The sequence below is a fragment of the Sminthopsis crassicaudata genome, chromosome 2 (genome assembly GCF_048593235.1).
Source record: "Sminthopsis crassicaudata isolate SCR6 chromosome 2, ASM4859323v1, whole genome shotgun sequence".
NCBI lineage: Eukaryota > Metazoa > Chordata > Mammalia > Dasyuromorphia > Dasyuridae > Sminthopsis > Sminthopsis crassicaudata.
The window spans coordinates 435,080,546-435,101,721 of record NC_133618.1 but is presented as its reverse complement, the minus strand read 5'-3'; the positions used below and the strand labels follow the sequence as shown (position 1 = coordinate 435,101,721).

The following is a 21,176-nucleotide window of genomic DNA, read 5'->3' as shown; positions in this document are numbered from 1 at the left end:
ATTAAATCTACTAGATATCAAGGCTTCTTGCCTCTCCTGACTTCTGAGTCCACACCCTTTAATCCCAACCCCAGGAGAAACTAGCTTTCCTGGAAATTAAGGGTGAAAGAGCTAGGCTACAAATAATCCTTTTTCTCAGCATTTTCTCCTATTTCTCTTTGATAGTTAGATGGGCCATCAGACAAGCAGCCCACAGAAGGGACCTGATGCATTTCTTGCTAAAGGCCCCATTCTCCTGAATGTCACCATCTCCACCCTGGATGACACTCCACTTTTAATCTGTTCCCGAGATCTGTTTTCTCTAGGCTTCACACTTTGGATTCTCAGCTGGCCTTTCAGCCTGGAGAACACTGACTGGGACACCTCGATGCCTTGCTGCCATCCCCCACACTTCAAGCCTCACCTCCTGGCATGGAACCCCAAATCTCTACAACCCTTGTCAGCTCGAAGCAGTTAAAGAGGGGGTTGACGCCCCTTTTCCCACATGCATCTTGAGGCTTGATGTTTTGAGGGGGGAACAATTCGAGGGGACCCTGCTACTCTGAAGATCTTTGGAGAAAATCTTCAACCTTGCCTTAAATTAAGGACACTGTCCCATATTTTCTTTTTCCTTAATGGATTTAAGTCTCAACTGTTTAAGTGGGGAACTGATGAGGGTTGGGGTCCCTTTAAGATTCCTAATTGCCCAACCCATGACTGACCTTGATTCACAAATTCTGGTCAAAGGCACCCTTTGAATATCCGGGCCCAGCCCCCACCCTCAGCTCAGCTTCCCCCAGCCCTCACCTGATCTGAGCTAACTGAAAAGCCTGCCAGAACTGGGTACCACCCATCATCTTTTGGGTATAAAAGAAACAAGCTGGAATGCCCTCTTTGCAGGAGCCCTCCCAGCCAACACACGATACCCTTCCAGCCATGTAAGGGTCCCTGCCCACCAATGGCCACCTTTGGCCCTGGCATCTTTCTAACTGAGCTTTACTTCCAAATTCCTACAATAAACCTTTTATTCATCAATCTAGGTTTTCGGGCCTGTAAATTCATTTTACAGCGGACACTGCGCCTCATGGGATCTATGCGCCGAGAAATGGGGTTCCCCCTTTCCTTTCCTTCATTAGATTCATTACAGGCTCAGGAGGATCTGAGTTCAAATCCAACCTCAGACACTTAACACTTATTAGTTGTGTGACTCTGGGCAAGTCACTTAATTGGAACAGCATTTTGTATTTACCTTCATTACCCCACAGCATAACTGAGCACAGCACAAGGTGTTGCAAACCTTAGTAAATATCTGGATTAAGACAGGACACCAGGCCAAAAATGTTTTTTATTGGGAAATCCATGTAACAAACCAGAAGGTATTCACAATAAAACTGTAACTAAAATTCCTGCAACCCTATCCCCTTCACCCAGTGCTTAAGCCACTTGGCCAGACTCCATTCCTTCTAACCCAGAACCTAAAAAGAATAAACTGAACTGTGAAAGGGGCTCAATGAAATCAGTTCACCCATGCCAAAGTTTCATTCCCCCCACTATACATTTCACTGAGGTTGAACTCTACCTGAGAGGGGTATCCCAATAGGGAGAACCCAGACTCAATTGTCAAGGACAGAGAATAACAAAAGACCCCAAACTGTCAATATTCCTGCCCAATTTCACACTCAAATCAACAAAGGAAGACAAAAGGAAAACAAAAGCCAATTTTCAATCCCTGAAAAGTTAACACTGGTGTTTCAGAAGTGCTGAAAGGCTGGGAGTCCCTTTGACCAGCAGCAATTTCTCATAGGCTCATTCCCCAGGGGCGTTACTGCAAAGAGCCCAAATAAAGGGCACCAAGCCCGAAAGGGAAGAGCTAGTCTCAGTCCAGGCACCTTATCAGCAAGACAATAAAGCTATCTGCAAGCATCCTCCAGGGTGAGGATACAAGCTGCCAATAAACTCTATCCAGAGTGAGTCAAAAGCAGAGGCAAAATAAGGCGGGGGAGGAGAATGGGTTTCCTTTGGAATGGAAACCCATCCTCTTTCCCTACACAGACAGAGAGAAACCATTCTCCAAGCTCTTTCACTTTGTATGAGAGCAAGGGAGCTGCCCCGGGGAGCAGGAAAATGTTCCAGGCTTTCCACTTCCCATCAAAGCCAGCAGAGTGGGGCATCAGCTGTGGCCAGATACAGGGGCAGGATAAGCCAAAGACAGTCCCGTGAGTCCTGCTTTCTTCTGGGAAGAAACGCTCATTTGCCCCTTTCTCCAGGGCCCTTCACACCAGCTTCTTGGCTTCAAAGAAACTCTTGAGGTGCCTCATCTGCCAAACACCAATGGCCACAAGGATGAGGGTCTGGACAATGGACCACCACAGAACTCGTTGATTAGTGCTTTCACTGGTCTGGCGAAACCGTTCTTCCCGCCACTGTGGGAAAGGGAGGAGGACTTAAGCTAATAGTCATATTCATAGTATCTCCTATCTGTATCCCAGAAGACTAGGACCTTAGAACTAATCTAGCCCCAAGACCAATAGAGACAGAAATAAGTCAGCCATGAAAAGGATGAGTTCTCCTTTCCACTCAGGAGCCCCATCTCCCACCCCCTGTTGATCCTCTCACCCTCTGGTAATTCTGCTCCTTCTGGATCTGTTCTACTTGCTCCACTAGCTGCCGAACTCGAAGCTGCAGCTCACTCAGCTTGTCTTTGGCAGCGATCTCTGCATAGTCATTGGCATGTTCGCCTACCTGAATGTCCAGGTGAACTCTCTGGGGATGGAAGGGGTCAGGGGAGAGGGGAGGAAACAAGCATAAAAGGTATATGTCTCCATTCACTCAAGACAAAATATCCACATTTGGTCCAGGGCATGCAATCTTCAACTACCCTGAAAACTGCTCATTCCCCGATTACTCAATCTTTTATGTCATGTTATCTTCATCCATAAAGACCCTCAGATACTTGTAAGAGTACAGAGATTCTACAACCACATGTCAGAGCTGGAGGGAATCAGAGAAATCATCTTGTCCCAAATCTTCATTATAACAGAGAACACTGAGTCTTAGAATGGGAAAATGACTTATCAGTGTCAATCACCTCCCGGCTCAGCTGAAGGTGAATTTACTTAAAAGATGAGCTATTTTACAAACATGGTAAATTTTACAATTTACCCAAGAGCAGGTTCGGAAGTCAAGGCTCCCGGGTCCCAGACCTGCGTTCTCTCTCCCCGACGGCCCCCCTGTATGCTGCCCTTTCCCAGCACTCACCAGCATGCCCCCCGCAAAGAGGGAGAACTTGGTAGAGTTGGAGTGGAGGCAGATCTGGTGCTCCCCGGGCGTGTGTGACGTGAAGGTGAATCTGCCCTCAGAGCCGTACTGCCTGGAAAGAATAACCTGGGGGGGAAAGGGCCTTTGTAACAGCAAGGGCTGACAGAAACTGGGCACCCGGCTCCTAACATGCTGCAGAGTTATTCTACTCTTGGAATCTTGCTAAGAGCCGCTCCTCCTAACCCATTTCGCAGGTGGGAAAAGGGAAATGCAAAGGGCAGTGTGGGGCTCTGGACACGCAGCAGGGCAAGGGAGGAGGGGAGTCCTGGCGGCGCCCAATGTGCCAATTTCCCCAAGGTTGGAACGTCTGAATGAGGCCTTCCTCACTTTGCGGAGCAGCCCAGGGAAGCCCGGGGAGGTGGCCCGCGCCAGCTCTCGGGGAGGCCGCCCCGCGAAGGCCTCAGCGCAAGCGGGAAGGCACAGTCCTACACTGGGAAGCGGGGTGGCGGCCAAGGCAGCTGGCCAGCCCCCAGAGCATTCGGAGAGCGGACCCGTACAGCAGGTCTCAACCGTGGCTGCTGGGTGGGGCTTCCTCCAGACTGGGAGCCCTCGGGACTCACCTTGTCATCCGGGTCTTTAACTTCCACGAACATGCCCAGGCCGGGGGTCGCAGGCTGGTACTCCTCCCGCTGCTTGTCATACAGCTGGGTCCGGTAGTTCCCTGTGGGAGGGGAAAAGGGGCTCCACTGGGTAAGTGAGGGCACCGCCCCCCCCACTCCGGCCCTCGTTTCTGCCCCCCTTCCCGACCCCTGTCAGGCCACGTGACTCTGCCCACTCCCGGTAACTCCTTTTTACCCTCCTTCCCCCCCACCCTCGTACCTATGACCATGGTCTCGTCCGGGATCTCCTCGATGAAGCACTTCTTCTCCGTCTCCCCGATGTGGAAGTAAAGAGCAGAGCCGCGGGCCGCCAAGCCGAGCAGGAGCAATAGCGGGAACAAGAGGGTCGGTCCGCGCAGACTTCCGCATCTTACTCCGACCCAGACCCCGGTCTTAACCCCAAGCGCGCCCCGCTCCGCCGCCATCTTCTCCCGCCAGCCGGCCGCTTTGCCACGTCCCGTCCTTGCGCCGCCGCGAAGCCTTGTGGGACGGCGAGTCTCACGGCCCAGGACTACAACTCCCAAGAGACTTGGCGCTTGGATTCTCCGTGCAACGCCCCTTTAGGGTTCCATTTCCGGGGCTCCTCTAAGTGTATGGAGTTTCCAATCTTCGTTCCCTGAAGACGAAGTCGCTGTGGGGCGGGAGGCTACGGTGGAGACTAGGTTGGGGTGAGTGGGGCGCGGCCGAAAAAATTAGATTACATGTCTGCAAATTGGGGTTATACTCTCAATTCTAACACTGGCCTTAATGCCTCAGCCCCTGCGTCATTTGTAAAATGGGGATAATTATCCATCACTAGTGCCTTAGGGAACTGTTTGAAATTCAGGCTTGTAACAAAAATGAAAACCAGCTAACACTCATTATAGGGTGTCATTCCGTACCCCTCACCCACAGCGACACGGCTCTCCTTCCCAATTTCATCATGGAGGGAAAAAAACTCATTGCCCTCAGGCCAGTCAGACACACCTGGACTATTTGGGTTCAATTTATGAACAAGTTTAGAATGATTCTGGTGAAGGGCCATCAGGATGGTCACAGCGATCAGACCTCGTGCCAACTGGGGATTAGATCAAGTAATTGGAGATGCTGAACATAAAGAGAAGAGTGAAGCTAAAGGGTTAGGACAAACCGTTACAGACACTTTGAAGGATTTTATTTCATTTGGCCTCATAAAGTCATCAACCAGATTTCAGGTCAATTAAAATTTTTCCAACAGAAACTGTCCAAAAGTGTATGAATTGCTTCTAGTGGTCTTCAAGCTGAGGGCTGATGCTGTAGATTCGTTTGGAGGGAATTGTAGCTTTCCTATGGATTCAACAAGAATTTGTTTTGGGGTTGGGACTAAGTTATCTTTGAGATTCTTTCCAACTGAAAATCTAATTCTCAGGCTTTGTATGACTTGGGAGGGAAAAGAAATGTGGAAACTTCACTATTACTATGGTTACTGAAATCACATATAAGGAAAAGCATATAAAGAAAAAGTTCTCAGGACCCTGAAATTCAATGAAAGAGCAGAGGAAAATGTCAAGAATCTTGACTATTTTCTGCAGTGTGGGAAGATATAACCCCAATGTGTTTCTTCATCTGTCAAGGGATCACACCATAATTTAGTTTTGTCTGGTCTTGATTTTACACTGTTGGGAACTCCCAATGAGAAAATAACCAAAGCGCTTTGTATAACTTAGTCCTGAGTTGTCCAAACTTATCAGTGGTTACACAGTTATATCAGCAAAGACTCATCAGGGACCTTTTTGACTCAATGATTGTCTTCTATCCATTTTGCTATGCTGCCTCTCACCATGAGAATGTAATGTTAACAGACATAAACATAATCTGTAAAATTAAAAATGTGTAATAACTAACATTTCAAGAACTCTAAAGAAATGAGCTATTTTGAAGTTTTCTGAAATGCTAAGGGTTTGCAACTTTATTTCAAACGTATTTGATTGAATACTTCAAAGGACCCATCTTCACTTCCTGCTATGAACAGGCTAGGATAACTAGCAGGTATCGAAAAACAGTTGCTGACCTGCATTAGAGGGAATTTTTTAGTTCTGGACCAAAGTGTTTCTTTTCCATATTTTCTTCTCTCCAAACAATTGATATCTCACTAAACAAATTTTCCTTCTCTCAAAATATTGAGTGGCTCCTCTCCCTTGCATACTGAGCCAAGTCCAAATACATCCCTAAAGTTTGGGTTTCACTTTTCAGCCAAACTGGAGTATTTTGAGCCCTCAACTCACCAGCACACATTTTTCAATGTTACTGCCATCCCTTTATTAATAGTTCCACGTCCTTGAAATGTAACTCATTCCACTTTTCACTGATAGAATTTCTATCTATCTTCAATAATTCAATTCAAATATCTTTTTTTTTTTTTTTTTTTTGGTAGGAGGCTTGCTATTTATTCCTTATATGGAATAACTTTCTCCTTGGCACTATTTTAAAAATCACTGAATGTATACCCCAAGTGTTTGTATGCATTTTTCCTCTATGACACAATGAATTCTAAGAAGGCAAAGCCTATCTAAATTCCATCTCCCTCAGGTCCAAAGACATTGTTCTGCACACAATAGGTACATAATAAGCTTTTGCTCAATAAAATGAGATAGTGGGGCAGCTAGGTGGCACAATGGATAGAACACCAGGCCTGAAATCAGGAGGACCTGACTTCAAATCTGGTGTCAGACACTTCCTAGCTGTGTGATCCTGAGCAAGTCATTTAACCCCAATTGTCGCTGCAAAACAAATAAAAAATAAAATGAGATAGTGCAGTAATACATACCACAATTACACAAAGGAAGAAAAGCCTTTTCACCAAGCTTGTGAGTTTGGTTATTCACACTTTATTATGCAAAACTTCACAGTCTTTTGCTTTCCAGAACTACATCCTCACTCAGCGAATTGTTTCATTTCCCAAGCTATAGCCCTGACCACTTTTTCTTGGCCCTGGGCCTAGTTGAGGAGGTAATTGGAAAAGCCATCTCAAAACTAGGAATCTTTGCTAGCTCATAACCCTATTCTGTTACTAGACTCTACAAGCAGAGATGAATCATCAACATTTGGGTCTCTTCTCTAAAAACTCCTAATACACCAAACCCAAGCAGAGGACCAAAGCAGGTATAAGCACTTAAAACAGCTTTTCTGCACTGTTGCTGTGCTCAGAGCTGATTCAGGGAGGCCTTATCCATGGGCAGGAGATAGCAACTAAGGCCCAGTCACAGACCAGATAAGCCAGGCTTTTCTCCTTCCCTCTTTCTATTCCACTCTCCAAGCTGAATTGACTCCAGGCCATAGTCCCCAAGTTCTTGTCATTTGCCCCAAGTTGGGCTAGAAACAAAATGTACGAAAATACTTTAAAATTATTTCTTTCAAAGAGGTTAAGAAATAAGTTGTTGGGGTTTTTTTGTACAATCCCCAAGTAGAAAAGTTCACATTACTGCCTGAACCCTTGGGGCAGGCTTCCCTTCTCCCTCATCCAATCCTCTTTCCCCACACCAAATCAGTAGAAACGCTTGTTCCTCTCCTGTCGCTTCTGAAACACCACAGCTCCCACCACAGCACATACGATAATGCCCAATAGGGCACAGAGCAGCAGCAGGAACACCTTCCAACCTGTTAGAGGACCACTGCGGAAGTTTCCTGTGGGATCGTCCACATTGTCTGAGGAAGCAGAGGACAGATTGAGAGCAAATCACCAGGAAGAAGCCATTCCCCAGCTCCCTCCCACATGCATAAAATGTACCCCTTAGAAGCTGAGTCAAGCCAAATCATACACTGAAGGCTGGGGAATGGATTCTTTAGGGAGCACAAGAGTAATAGAGTAACTTCCACTAAAGTTTCTCTTCAGTGGCCAAGGCATGGATACTAAGGCTAGATCAAATGGGAAGAGGAGAGGGGGAGAACTGGATCTTCTGTCAGTGAAGAAGCATGCCCAAAGATATGGTCATAGATCCTTTAAGAATTCATAGATTCAGAGGCTATCTAGAGTAATATTCTCATTCTACAGAGGAGGAAACTGAGGACCACAAAGTGGTTCACCCAAATCACATAGGTAGTAAGTTGCATAGATTAGAATCGAACCCAGACCCTCTGACTCTAAAATGTATAGTTCTTTCTTCCTGTTACCTCAGGAACTTTCTCTGTCAGAATTTATGGTATCACCCCCACCCCATCCAACTATAGCCCCAGGCACCCCTCGGTGATCACAATACAACTTTTATTGTCCTAGCCAAAGCCACAGGTCCTTAGCTAAAGAGCACAGGACCATGCTGGGATCTTCCAGGTTGGAGACGTACCTTTGGGAGACTTCAGAAAGCTGACACTGGGCTCAATCTTAGTCCAGTCAATGTTATCCTCTTCTGGAGTGTGTTCCACCATCAACTGGAATAACTTCATTGAGATGATATCGTGATTGTCTACAAGACAAGAGCACACAATGAATTACTCTGAAGCTTTCCTGTAAATGTACCCACCTACCCACTTTGTAGGACTGGAAGAATAAGAGTCAAGGAAGAAGCCCTACCGAGCACCTTCAACTCTGGCCTATTGTGTGCCTTTGACTCAAATAATACTGCAATGCTACCACAAAGGCTTTACAAATGGTTCCCCATCCTTGAAATGCTATTCCCTTCTTCACCTGTTGAAATTTCTACCTATCTTTCTTTCTTTTCTTTTTTTTGCTGAGGCAATTTGGGGTTAACTGATTTGCCCAGGGTCACACAGCTAGGATGAGTTAAGCGTCTGAGGTCACATTTGAACTCAGGTCCTCCTAACTTCAGGGCTGGTGCTCTATCCATTGTGCCACTTAGCTGCCCCCCTCTATCTATCTTTAATAAACTCAAATCAAATATCATCTTTTGATGAAGCTCAGTAAAGTAGCCCCTGAAGCCTTTCATTCTTTCTCCCCATACAAGAATTCCAGAATTGAACCAAATTCTTCCCCCAAGATAATCTCTGGGTAACAGAATTTCACAGTTGGAAAGGTCATGGGGCATATGCATTACTTTCAATCTGGTCTGCAGTATCTCTGATGATGACATACCTAGCCTCTATTCTAATAATTTCACTGACTGAGAACTCACTATCTTCCTAAGAAGCTAATTTTGTGGGAAGAGTTTTGACAGCTCTAACTAATATAAAGTCATCCTATATACAATGCTGACATATGCCTCCCTGTTATGTTACTTTCCTCATTGATATTGTTTCTGATTGTTGGGATCAAGCTGAAAAAATCTAATTCCTCCATTATGCCTTCAGCTAAGCTGAGTATAGTGTAAAGATCATGCACCATACTTTCTTTGTTCTCTGTAAGGCAGCTCTGCCACAATATTGGCCCAAAATGAGCTTACTTACAACTTACTGAAATTTTTCCCACATAAGTTACTGTTGACAATATCCAACTGCAGAAGAATAGGAGATCCCATTCCATTTTTGAAAAGCTCTGATTGTCCGCAAGTTTTCTTTAAACCTTTCTACAATTTCTACCTACTTCCCTTAGTTCTATCATTTGGGGCCAGACAAAATGTAATCTTATTGAAGACAATAGGCATTCTCCCTAAGGCTTCTTTCCTCCATCCCTAGTTCTTTCAAGTGATTCTTGATGTCCACCAACTTTGCAAAAGATGTCTTTAAACTATAGCATCTAGAATCAACCACAATTCTCCAAAGGTGGTCTGACTCAATCAAAGTACAGGAATCCTCCTATGTTCTAGACATCATGCTTATCTTGACTGAAACTAAGAAAGGAGTCAGAAAAGTTAATGCCCTGCTGACTTCACATGGAGCTGACCTCAGCTGGTACTAGAATACCCCCAACTTTTATCACACAAACAAATGTCTAACTTGTGTCACTCCTATTCTGTCCTTAAGAAGAAGCTAGGAATCTCCCAGCCTGGATACTCCTGGTATGGTACTTTAAGTTAAAGAAAGTTACCCCCCTTCCCTAACATCACCCACAAAAGAGAACTAGACACTAAAGTCGACCCATGCTTCACAACAGAGCTGGTGCTTCCTACTGGATCACAGGATTTTAAACTAGAAATCCATCTAGTCCAATTTTTTAATAGGTTTCTAGATAGAGAATATCAATAGAGAATCTTTTTTTATAGATGAGGAAACAGGCCCAGAAGGCTAAAATGACTTGATAGGAAGTCATTCTCAAAAATACCTTCCGGTCCACTCAGTTTCCAAGGTTCTTACCAGACAGGTCACCCGTGCCAGCTGAGGCCCCAAAGTAGTAGCCAGTAGGTAACTGCACCCCAGAAATGTCGATACAGTTCTTCCACTCATTCTTATCTTCTACATCTGTCATCACCTAGGGTGTAGGGATGAAAGATAAGGAGAAAACTGGTGATCATCCTGTCACAGCCCTCCCTAAGCTTTTTCTAATACCAGACCGAGGCTCAAATTGCCAATGCCCAGCTCCTAAAAGGAAGAAGTCTATGGAAGTATATCCTACTCACCGTCAGGCGACCTCTAGAGTAGCGCACAGCCAGAAAGGTATCATGATTTTGGTTGCGGAAGTCAGCTGTGCAACCTGCCAGTTCTGTCCATCTGCCATCCTTGCTATGATCATATGTCAGGGAGCCATTGTTCACCATCACTGATATATATGGAAATACACGCTGGAGGCAGAGACAGAGACACCTGTCATTCCAATGCTTGAGCCACTGGTTCCCTACCCAAAAAGGAAATAAAGAGTTCAACCCAAAGTTAAGGCAACAGTATAGGACAGTGGGAAGAATACTGGATTCACAAAGGACAAGGCTTGAAATATCCACTCTAACACTCAGTACCAGTATAATTATGGTCAAGTCATTTTATCCTTCTGGGCCTGATTCCTCATCTATAAAGATTCTCTATCTTCTCTATCTAGACTTCTAGATTAGACTAGATTGATTTCTAAAGTACTTTCTAATTTAAAATGCTGTGATCCAATAGGAACTACCAGCTCTCTTCAGAGATTAGGTAAAAGATTTGGACTGACTTGCGGCCTGGCTCTCCCACAACATGTCATAATTCTACTTAGTATATATCCAGGGTCATACCTCAGTAGCTTCATCATTGGGGTATGTATCCAGGAAGATGGCCAATCCATGGAAATTGTCCTTGCTTCCAAACACAGGACCTTAAGCAGGTAGAAAAGAGGGTTCCAGGTCCATAATTTTAAAAAGATGCTTTATTCCCCAAGAACAGAAGTCACTGGCAGAGTTTATAGATGATTGCTTTCTTTTCTGTGCTCCCCAAGCAGCATATATTCTTCAGTTGCCAACAAACCCTTCCCCTTTCCTCCCTCCAAGAAAGATGATGCTGACTCAGCATTTTGAACTGGCCTTTTCTGATGAAAATGAGTGGATTGGCTATGAGCTTTGAACTTATCCTGGGATGACCATCAATCCCAGGAGTCAAAGGTAAAAGGAATGACATGCTTACTGCAATACCCAGTGGGGAGGGACTGGTCATCTTAACCCCACCTGGCATAAGACGGTCCCTGGTGTACCACAAAGCAAAGCCATCTCCATGGAGGCTCTTCTTCCCAAGGCCATGGACTTTGAAATGGACGTGCATCTCCCAATCCTTGAGGAAGCAGGGCTGGTGGAGAACAAAGTTTGTCAGTGTCGCCACAATGCTACCAAGCACTGGGCTTTGTCTTATCTTCACGACTGTAAAACAAGTTCCTAAAGGGCAGGGGTCAGTGATTTCTGCTTTTTTAACTCTCTTAACACTATTGCAATAATTTTATTGCTCAATGCATGTAATAATCATGATCCCAAAGACATCTTTGGGGACCTTGATGTTTCTGAACCATAATACCAAACTGGAAGTGGGTCTCATAGCAACTCTGTTCCTATCCCCACAAAAGATGATATGGTACGGTCATATAGAAGGTTAGAACAAATTGTGCAAAAAGTACTGAAATTAGAATCAAAAAACCTGAATATGGCTCCCAGCTGTGCAAATTACTAGCAGTGTATCTTTATGCAATGTAGTCTCAGTTTTCCTAGCTGTAAAATAACAAGGGGTTATACTAGATAACTCTAAAGATCCCTCCTAGCTCTAAATCCCTAGGTTCTCCAACTTCAGACAAAACATACACATTCTTAAGGTCTTAGTTTTTTCACCTATGAAACAAAGGGGTCAATGGGATTTTTACCTCTAAGATTTCTTCTTATTCTAAGATCTTGTCTTTGGGTGTGAATACTTATATGATACCACAAGGTCCAAGCTATGTCATCTGTGTGCCAGGGAGCTCACGAGTGACAGAAATATGGACTATCCAAAATTTGTGTTTTACCAAGTCTTGGGCTTAAAAAATCGATACTCTGGGAGGACTGCTCAGTTTATACAACTGTTAAATAAAGCATAGTTCGCATGCATACAGAAATTTCTGCTGTGGTAACATAGCTGATATGGAAATATATTTTGCAGGACTTCAAATGTTAACTGATATCCTACTGTCTGTCTTATCAATGGGTGGGAGAGGGTCTGGGAAAAGGGAGAGAATTTAGGATTCAAAATGTAAAAAAGAGAAAATGTCAAATTAAAGGGGGGGAGGGAAACATTTTAATAATCAGTTTTGCAGTTAGAACTAGCTTCAATACTCTCCTGCGTTTTCTCCATACTAGACTAAGAGCCAAGCAGATAACAGAATCATGAAGCAGGGGTAGCCAGGATTTAGAATTTAAATCTCCAGAGATTATTTGTGAAATGGCTAGAAAAAGTATTGTTTCCTATTTGTTTCTGATTGTTTTACTCTGAGCTTTTATTTTAAGTAAACTGTCGGGGGGTGGGTGGGTGGGAAGTAAAGGGGAGAGGAATTAAAACTAGTACAGAACTTACTAGGTAAACTCTGGGATGAGAGAAGGGTCACTGGAGGAAGAAAGACAACTTTTCTTCGGGAGTAGAGACTTAAAGGACAAAAGTATTTTTGGGATGGTGAGTGGTATGAGAGAACATACTTAAGTCCTTGGAAGTGATTAACACCTTTTAGGTGTTAGTATTGGTGTTAATTGGTTAACATGCAAGGCAATAACCTAGTACAAATTTTGAAAGGAGCTTAGACTGAGACAAAGGCAAAAGCAGCTAGATGGCTTAGGGAGAGAACTCTGGGCTTGGAGTCAAGACCTGAGTTCAAATCTGGCCTCAAACACTCACCAGCTATGTGAGCCTGGGCAAGTCATTTGACCTTTAATTGCCTTTACCCACTAGAAAAGGAAATGGCAAAATACTTCAGTATCTTTGCCAAGAAAACCCCATGATGTAGTAACAAACAGTTGGACAAAACGGAACATCCCGAGACACTGCTGTGAAAGAAAAATTAATATGCAGAACATTTGAGCATTAGGAACAGACAGTGCAGGAAAAAGAGTCTGTTTTATTCCTCTTTTTACCATATTCCTTGTACCTGGCACGTAGTAGGTATTTAACACATCAGTCATTAGAGAAACTAGAAAGTGAGAAAAGAGGTTCTCTCCCTGAGTGACATTATCTCTGTAGTAGAAAGTATGAGAAACAGTGGATCGAAGGGAGACGACTTTAGCCACTTAGCCTTCTACTTTTTGCGAGAGTAAGCCGGCTGATTTGTAAAACTCCTTTATAGTTCTGACATTGCACGTTGTTCTACCTTTCTGTGACCATATGAAAGCTTTAACGGGGATGCTGTTATAAATGCTCTCCAAAGGAACCTGGATGTGAAAGGGATGAATGAAGAGCTGTAACTGAAGGCTCGGAGAGATGTGACAGTAGGGCGCCCATACACAGGTTTGAACTCAGTGAAAGAGACGGAAGATGAAGCAGAAGGAAAAATCGTAGCCAGAGTCTGGAGGGAATCAGAGGATTAGGAAGAGTCAACCCTTCTGGGGGCCTGTCTCACAGTCCTCATTTTACTTTCTGGTTTCCTCAAAGCAGTGCTATAAATGTCCATTTTGAGGACTTGACAAGGAAACATCAGAACATGACAGCAGGGAGCCAAGGTGGGGTAAATATGAAACAAGCCATCGTCAGTAACCCCTTTATTCCTATGTTTGACACTCTTCCCTCAAACAATGCCCCCTCTGGAAGACCTCACTCATCTTCCTAGTCCCTCCTCCTAAGCCAGTCAGAGAGCTCCTCCTCCGTGAGTGACGTCTCCCGGGAGGCCCAGCAACGAGAAAATGTAAGGGAGCACTTTTCCTAATCCGTGGAAATTGCCCAATGTCAAAAGTAAAACGCACTTGCCTCTCCCGCCACAGCCTGGTAGTGAAATTTACCTGGTGGTTCCAGATGGAACCTTCTTTGCTGGGCTCGTCAGGGGTCAGGCGGATGTACTGGCTGGTAAGCATGGTGCTGCCCTGGAAGTCCCAGAGGGGCATGGAGCTCGAGCCAACCCCTACGGAGTGGAAAGACAGCAGTGGCGTGGGATGCTAAATCTGAGGGGTCCATCCCGTAGTGGGGATGGAGAGGGGGGTCCTGGTGGTCCAGGCCTCTCTCAGTGGGTGAGACTGAAGATGGAGCGAGGGCAAAAAGTTCTGAGTGAAAACTAGACGAAGTCGGTTAGGACAAGGCTGGACAAAGTTCGGCGGTCCAGGGTAACTTTCGGAGAAACAGAGCCCGTTCCGTCTCCCTCCACCCGGCTCTAAGACCACACCCGCCCTCCCCTCCCCCGGCTCGGGCCACGCCCCCGTCCCCTCCCCCTCGCTCACCCTGGTAGGGTTTAATTAGCGAGTGCTCGCGCTTTAGGTGCTCATTGTTGCCGTTGGTGATGTCGGAAGCCGCGGGCTGGGGAGCGAGTGCGACCAATAAAAGCAGCAGCAACAGGAGAACGGGAGGGAAAGGGCTCTGGCTTTTCCCCATTCGCGAGCTACAGCATCCCCAGAGACAGCCCCGAACTGTACCGAGCTTGGCTGCAACCCCAGCCGCCATCCTCCTCGCCTCTTCCTAACTTCCGTTAGTTTTACTTCCGCCTTCCGGGAGCATTCTTCAATAACTTCCGGCAGGAAACAAAAAAAGAAGAGATGCTCCTGGAAAACAGAATAAACGGGCTCCGCAGCTACGAGCTAAAACCCTCAGCGGCTGGATTTCTCTGATACCACTAGTTTCTTTCCTCTCCCAAAGAAGTTTGGAAATCTGTCCTTCGCGGCATCTTGAGAAGATGGGGAGGAACCTCAACGAGACAAAAACTTTAGCCAATCAGGGAGGAGCACGTATCTTCAGAGTTGATTGAGTCTTAGGTCTCGGACTGTACTGGACTCTTGCTCCCAGCAGGTAGCGCGCCGTGCGGAGCATTTTGGGACTTGTAGTTCGAGTAAGCGGCGTTCTTCCGCGGAGCAGCAGGAGGAAGCGGATACGTTCTCCAATTAACGTAAAACTCCACCGAACCTCAATCTATACCCTCTCTCTCGAGTGTTGAATAGGATTGCTTCTCTGTGCCGCCCAGAGTCGGGGGGGAGCCTGTCAAACGAAATCCCCAGTTCTCTCATTCCAGTGCTCAGTTCCACCTCGAATCCAGCTCTGTCCCTAGCCCGACTTCGCAGTTTTAGCGCCACCCCCTGCTCCGCCCCGAGTTTTGACTCTTTTTGTCCCGCCCCCAGCATCGCCTCCGCCACACCCGCAAGCATGACAACCCCTTCCTATTCCCGCCCCCAACTTAGGTCCCGCCCCTTCCCAGACTCACGAGTGCTCTCCTGCCTGCCGGCCTTCCTCCAGCTCCAAGCGCACCTCGCACCTCCTCTGGCCGCCCCCACTCGCTTCCCAAATTCCTCCCTCCTCCTAAGCGACCTCTGATAAGTCCTTAGGGATGCTCAACATCCTTCGGCCCCTCTGTCCTCCGACAGGTTCCTTTGCCCGCTCCTCAGTGCCGTAAGAACGTAGAAGCCGGGTTTATGAGTGGCCAAAAAGAGCAAAGGGAAAGTCCACGGAAAGTGAGGCCCCCAAAAGCCGGAAAACGGCCGGCAGGTTGTGGTGTGTAAGTGACACGTAAGTCATAAGCATGAATCATTTATTACTGGCTACGTGCGGACGCTGTACCGGGGACACAAACTGAGGCTGAAAACACGCCTGCCCTCGAGGAGTCCCCAACGTAAGGGAGGAGACACAGCGCATGTGAACAGAAAAGCTGCGCAGGGGACAAACGGGGCGTAATTAAAAGCAGTGCCAGCGTTAAGAAGGGCTGGAAAAGGCTTCCTATTAAGAAGGTGGGATTTTAGGGTTAGAGGTAAGAGGTTAGTAGCGAGATGGGGAGCATCCAGGCAAGGGGAGTAGCGTGAGGCATTGTCTTCAGAGGGGAAGTGTCTTGTTCACGGAACAGCCAGGAGGGGAATAAAGTATAAAAAGATGCAGAGGTGGGGGGAGAAGGCAGAGGGTCTTGTATGTCATCCCGGAGGCACTGGAGGGGGAGGGGGACAGGGTTGGACCTGGGCTTTGGGGGCTGATTACACGATGGATTAGGTGGGGAGGGATTGAGGCAAGGGGACTTACTAGTAGGCCTTTGGATGAGATCATGAGGGCCTGCCTTAGATCGGTTGCCGTGTCACAGGACAGGAGGGAGAGATGTGGCAAAGGTGAAAGGTGAAAGGCCTTGGCAGCCCCCTGAATCTACGAGGCTAGAGATAATGAAAAATCCAGAATAACTTCTAGGCTTGGAGACTGAGGGAGTGAGAGGATGGCGCTGCCTTAGGCAGTGACTAAGTGGCAGCGAGGAAGGCCATGAGCGCAGGTTTGTGTGTATTCTAATATGACTACTGGACATCTGATCCAATATGTCCGAAAAGCAGCAGGAGAAGGAAGACTGGAGGCCAGCGGAAAGAGTAGGGTGGGAAAGATAGAGCTGAGAATGGTGAGCAGAGGGAGGGAGCGCTGAGATTGGTCAGCGAGGGACACCTGGGATTGGGAGGAGTAATCTGGAAGAGGATCCAGCAAAAGAGACTAAGGGGCGGTCAGAGAGAAGCGAGAGACCGTGAGAGAGGGAGAAAAGAGCACCAAAAGGAGCGACAAGCAGCAGGGCGAAAGGTTTCAGAGAAGTGGATGATGAGTGTGGAGAACTCAGAGAAGTGAGCAGAACCAATAACACAATTTGCATGACAGTCATAGTCAAGTCAAGCAACTCTGAAGGGTTTCAGAGCCCTGGTCAATGGGGTTGACAAAGACTGTCAGCACCCAAGAGGCCCGGGGGGTGGAGCCTCGCCCCGTGAGTCGGGGGGCCTAAGTTCAAAACTGTCTCAAACACTAGCTGTGTGAGCCCGGGCAAGTCACTCAATCCTGTCTGCCTCAGCTTCCTCATCTGTAAAATGAATGGAAAAGGAAATGGCCAACCCCTCCAGCATCTCTGCCAAGAATCTCCAAATCAGACCCCAGGGGGAGATACCACAAGTCCCGACGTGAGAGGACAGAAGGTGAAGAACGAGGCACATACAGCCTGCAGGTGGGTTGGTTTGCTTAGTAGTACCTTTTATCATAAAAGGGTGGGGGGCAAGTCATTGGGAAGTGATGGTGATGTTTAAAAGGGCATCAATAAAATCTTTTTTAAAGCCAGCGGGTCCAGTATGATAATTCGATGATGGGGGCTTGCTGTGTGCAGAGTCATACTAGGTACTGGTGAAGATTTAAAGCTCAGATAAAAATGCAAGCCCTCTACTCCTCCGAGTACGATCAGCTCATGGCTTACAGTTTGTAGTAGCTATGGCGGATTGAGAAACACAGCGCTTATAATATGCAGTATAGCATGATAATAGTCTCAAAGCACTGTATAAATGTTGTCTCACGTGATCCTCTCAACAGCTCTATGAACAGAGAGAATAAGTGACTAGGTCAGTCACACAAGCTAGAAAGTGCCTAAGGCTGGATTGGAACTTGACTGCCGGTCCAGTCTCTCTCCACTGCACTCCCTGTCTCCCTCTTAATTGCAGTAGAGAATTACCAGAATGTTGGATACAGTCTGCAGGAGAACATCATTATTGACCCAGGGGCTGACGGAAGTCTCCTTTAATCAGGAGAAGAAATTTAAATTAGACATTAAGAGGTAGGCAAAAATTCAATAGACCAAGAGCAGACAGTGAACAATTTCAACAAAGTTAACAAAAACGTGAGATATTAGGATGTGTTTGGAGCACTAAGAATTGTCCAATTTGGCAGAAGTATGGAATGTATGAAGGAAGTGATATAGTTTAGGAAAAGTTGATGGTGCAGTGGAGAGAGCACAGGGTATGAAGTTAAGAGGACCTGAACTCAAATCCCACCTCTGATATTTATTACTTCTGTGACCCTGGGCAAGTTACTTAACTCCAAATGGCTTATCAAAAATAAAATGTGTTGGAGAGGTAGGATAGAGATCCTTAAATATTAACAAGCATTTTGAAATCAGTTAGCCAGTGAAGATTTTTTTAAGCAGAGGAGTAACAAAACCAAATCTATACATAAGAAAGATGATTCTCTAAGTATTATGAAGACAACATTTGGAGTGGGAAAGTGGGGAGGATAAAAATGGGGAGATATATAAGAAAAATCTTGCAATAATTTTAGATAGATGGAAATGAGGGCTCATACTATCTGTGTCTGGAACAGAGAGGAAGAGAACAGGTTTAAAAGAGATTGCTGAATAAAATCAGGACTTGGAAATCGATTGCATGCACATACAAAATGGAACAAGAGAGCAAAAGATAATCCCAAATTTAGGAAAAGGGAAGATTGGATGAATGATGGCACCACAGACAAAAAGGAAAGCCAGAAAGGAGAGCTTTAGGGAGAAAAGAAAAGGTGGTCTGTTTGAAAATATTGAATTTGAGGTCCAGGTGGTCCCAAAGTTCAGAGATCTCAAAGGCAGTGGAGACTAGTTCAGAGCTCTAGAGAAGATAGGACTGGAGACAGGAGTTTAGGAATCACTTGAAATCGAGGTCGTGGGTTGAAGCTGAGGGTGTGAGGGAGATTTCTGAGGAAGGGAGTGTAGTCAGTGAGTCAGCTAACAAGTCAGTCTTTTTTAAGTACATAATCACTATGCTAACCACTGAGGATAGGGAGAAGATCAAGGACAGATCCTTGGGGACTGTCCACTTTAAGGGATAAGAAAAAGAATAATGAGCCAAGTAAGGACAGTGAAGGCTTGTTTGCAGAAATACAAGTGGGTAAGTGTGATGAAATGTTTGGTAGTTCAAGGATAGTCCACAGCTTCAGAAGCTGCAGAGAGAGAAATTTAAAATTAGCTTTAGCCATCAGGAAGTCATTCTCATTTGTGTCTGTCAAGAGAGTTGTTTCAATAGTATTGGGAATTGAGAGAGTCTAAAGGAAGTGGAGATGTTGTGTGTATTTGGTTTTTTGTTTGTTTTGTCAGCTAGTTTATCTGTACAGGGGAGGAGAAAGGGGGGAGGGGAGAGTGCTAGAGGGGGTTGGGTTCAGGGAAGGCTTTTTGGAATGTGGGGAACCTGGGGATGTTTATCTGAAGATAAGAATGTCTGTGGTGAGCCAGCTTAATGATGCCTAAGAGAAAAGGGCTGATTTCTTTAGTGAGGTCCTAGGAAGGACCAAGGTTTCGTTTACAGGGAAGCAGTAATGTTTCTTCTCTTGTGGTGTGTCAGGAAAGTCTATAACAACCTGGTAGGATGGGCAAAAGAGTGATAATGTGGAGAGGGCCTGAGGATTGAAAGTAGGAAGTTAAAGGGAATTTTTTTTTGGAAGGCTTCAATCTTCTAAATAAAGTAGTATCCTAGGTTGTTTGCTATAAATATGGGGTTTGTAGATATGGTTAGTGAGGAGAGAAGAAAAAGATTTGGAGTAGTTGCTGTGGAAAATAAGATAAGTTGCTGATTTTTTTTTAAAGGGGGGGAGGGGTGATATTGGTAAAAGTCCTGAGGTAGAATAATGGTGTGGATAGAGAGTTTAGCTTGACTATCTTTGACCCTCATTGGCTGTGTGATCCTGGCTAAATCATTTAATCCCTCCCTGCTCTAGCATCTCTAAAGTTTGCTGAAGGTGCTACCTGGCATTATTAATAAGAAGTTTCTCCCCCTGGGAATTCCTAATATCAATAACATTTAAAGACAAATCCTTGTCTCCTGAGCCCTCTGTTCCCCACCCCCACCCAGGAGGATAAAGTACTGATGGCCTAGCAGCTCCTGGAATGGATTTTCCAGGAATGGAGAGGGGAGGGGTACTTTATGTAAAGTATTTGCCAAAGCCATAGAAGGGGCCAGAGGAAAGGGTAAGGGAAAGTTCCTGTCTGGGCAGGGAACTGGAAGCCTCTCTCCAGGCTGCCTGATTCACACAGCCCGAAGGCAGGTTTTGGACCCCGGTGGAAAGGCCGGAGACCTGGGGGACTGAGCAGGATGTTGTTTCCTGGCTGTGCTACAGGTCAAAAGCCAGGAAACTGCTGGGGAGAAGGAGGGAGAAGGGAAGAAAGGCCAAGAGCTGAGAACCTGCTGCAGGCTTCCTGGGGCTGAAAGGGCCTGGGGGGCAATGTCCACACGTGGTTCCTCTGTGAGTCTGGCTGTGTGGCACCATGTGCCCTTGTTTGTACGTGTCTGTGCCCCCTTGTATGCCCACCTGTGCACGGCCTACAGGGGAGAAAGTGTTACAGGAGCTGAATTCAAATCCTGGATTCGGTCAGCTCCTAAGAGACTTTCAATAACTCCCTTGAGCTCTCTTTTACCAGAATAACGAGAGAGTTGGCTGGATACTGTCCAAGATTAGTTCCAGTCCCATTAAGTGTCTAGGAAACCCCGTGTGTGTTCCTGTCTGGGATGCGGTGCATGCACATCTGTGGGGGGCAGAGACGGATGGTGCGTTAGGGCCTGGGGGAGGGGTCCCTCGCACAGGAAGGGCAGGGAGTTCTCCCCTGGAGGGTTGGGCTGGGTAGAAGTTGCTAAATGCGTGTGCGTGTGGGAAGGGGGAGTGGGGCTTGCCTGAGTGTGCCCATGAACACAGAAGGGGGATTGATCTGAGTAAGTACGAGTGAGTGTGTGTGTGTGTGTGTGTGTGTGTGTGTAGGAAGAGGCATTCTCTTCAGAGCCTACTTCTTTCTGTGGTTTTCGTCTCCATAGATACACTTCCTGTGGCAAAGAAAAGAGGTAGTGAGCGCCGTTTCAGGATGTGAGGGATTCGGAGCAGAGCCGCCCCGCGCCCGCCGTGCTCCCCCTCTTGGCTGTGCCAGCTGCCCTTCCCGGGACTCATGGTCTCTGCCCTCATCGGCGGGGCCCTGCGACAGGAGGGATGCCAGGAAAAGCCAAGCACCTGGGCGTCCCCAACGGGCGCATGGTGAGTGACCACATGGCCCCGGGGCCAGCAGCCTGTGGGAGAGGAGGCTGACACACCCAG

At 46.4% G+C, this 21,176-nt stretch overlaps 3 protein-coding genes across 6 annotated transcripts in view; 1 reads left to right on the top strand and 2 right to left on the bottom strand.

Annotated features, from left to right (window-relative positions):
* Nucleotides 1–1,304: 1,304 nt before the first annotated feature.
* TMED9 (transmembrane p24 trafficking protein 9) lies at nucleotides 1,305–4,440 on the bottom strand. Of its 2 annotated transcripts, none has more exons than XM_074292293.1 (5): nucleotides 4,117–4,440; nucleotides 3,858–3,958; nucleotides 3,238–3,363; nucleotides 2,577–2,742; nucleotides 1,305–2,428 (listed from the first exon to the last, which is right to left on the bottom strand). In XM_074292293.1, the coding sequence occupies exons 1-5, from the start codon at nucleotides 4,319–4,321 to the stop codon at nucleotides 2,424–2,426; spliced, it is 603 nt and encodes a 200-aa protein (XP_074148394.1). In that variant the 5' UTR covers nucleotides 4,322–4,440; the 3' UTR covers nucleotides 1,305–2,423. The 2 variants fall into 2 exon arrangements, with proteins under 2 accessions (XP_074148394.1, XP_074148393.1); XM_074292292.1 differs by having other exon boundaries at nucleotides 1,305–2,402; nucleotides 2,596–2,742; nucleotides 4,117–4,389.
* Nucleotides 4,441–6,722: 2,282 nt separating this feature from the next.
* Nucleotides 6,723–15,405, bottom strand: LMAN2 (lectin, mannose binding 2). 2 transcript variants are annotated; one of them, XM_074292291.1, is made up of 8 exons: nucleotides 14,579–15,405; nucleotides 14,147–14,265; nucleotides 11,372–11,489; nucleotides 10,946–11,025; nucleotides 10,361–10,522; nucleotides 10,098–10,212; nucleotides 8,195–8,314; nucleotides 6,723–7,559 (listed from the first exon to the last, which is right to left on the bottom strand). In XM_074292291.1, exons 1-8 carry the CDS (start codon nucleotides 14,796–14,798, stop codon nucleotides 7,399–7,401), a joined length of 1,095 nt encoding a protein of 364 aa, XP_074148392.1. In that variant the 5' UTR covers nucleotides 14,799–15,405; the 3' UTR covers nucleotides 6,723–7,398. The 2 variants fall into 2 exon arrangements, with proteins under 2 accessions (XP_074148392.1, XP_074148391.1); XM_074292290.1 differs by having other exon boundaries at nucleotides 11,372–11,526; nucleotides 14,127–14,265; nucleotides 14,579–14,911.
* RGS14 (regulator of G protein signaling 14) overlaps nucleotides 15,396–21,176 on the top strand; it is a 30,611-nt gene continuing 24,830 nt past the window's right edge. For both annotated transcript variants that reach the window (XM_074292289.1, XM_074292288.1), the window contains exons 1-3: nucleotides 15,396–16,069; nucleotides 17,146–17,295; nucleotides 20,903–21,116. In XM_074292289.1, the coding sequence (XP_074148390.1) occupies nucleotides 21,072–21,116 (45 nt within the window). In that variant the 5' untranslated portion in view covers nucleotides 15,396–16,069; nucleotides 17,146–17,295; nucleotides 20,903–21,071. The remainder of the gene's footprint in view (nucleotides 16,070–17,145; nucleotides 17,296–20,902; nucleotides 21,117–21,176) is intronic.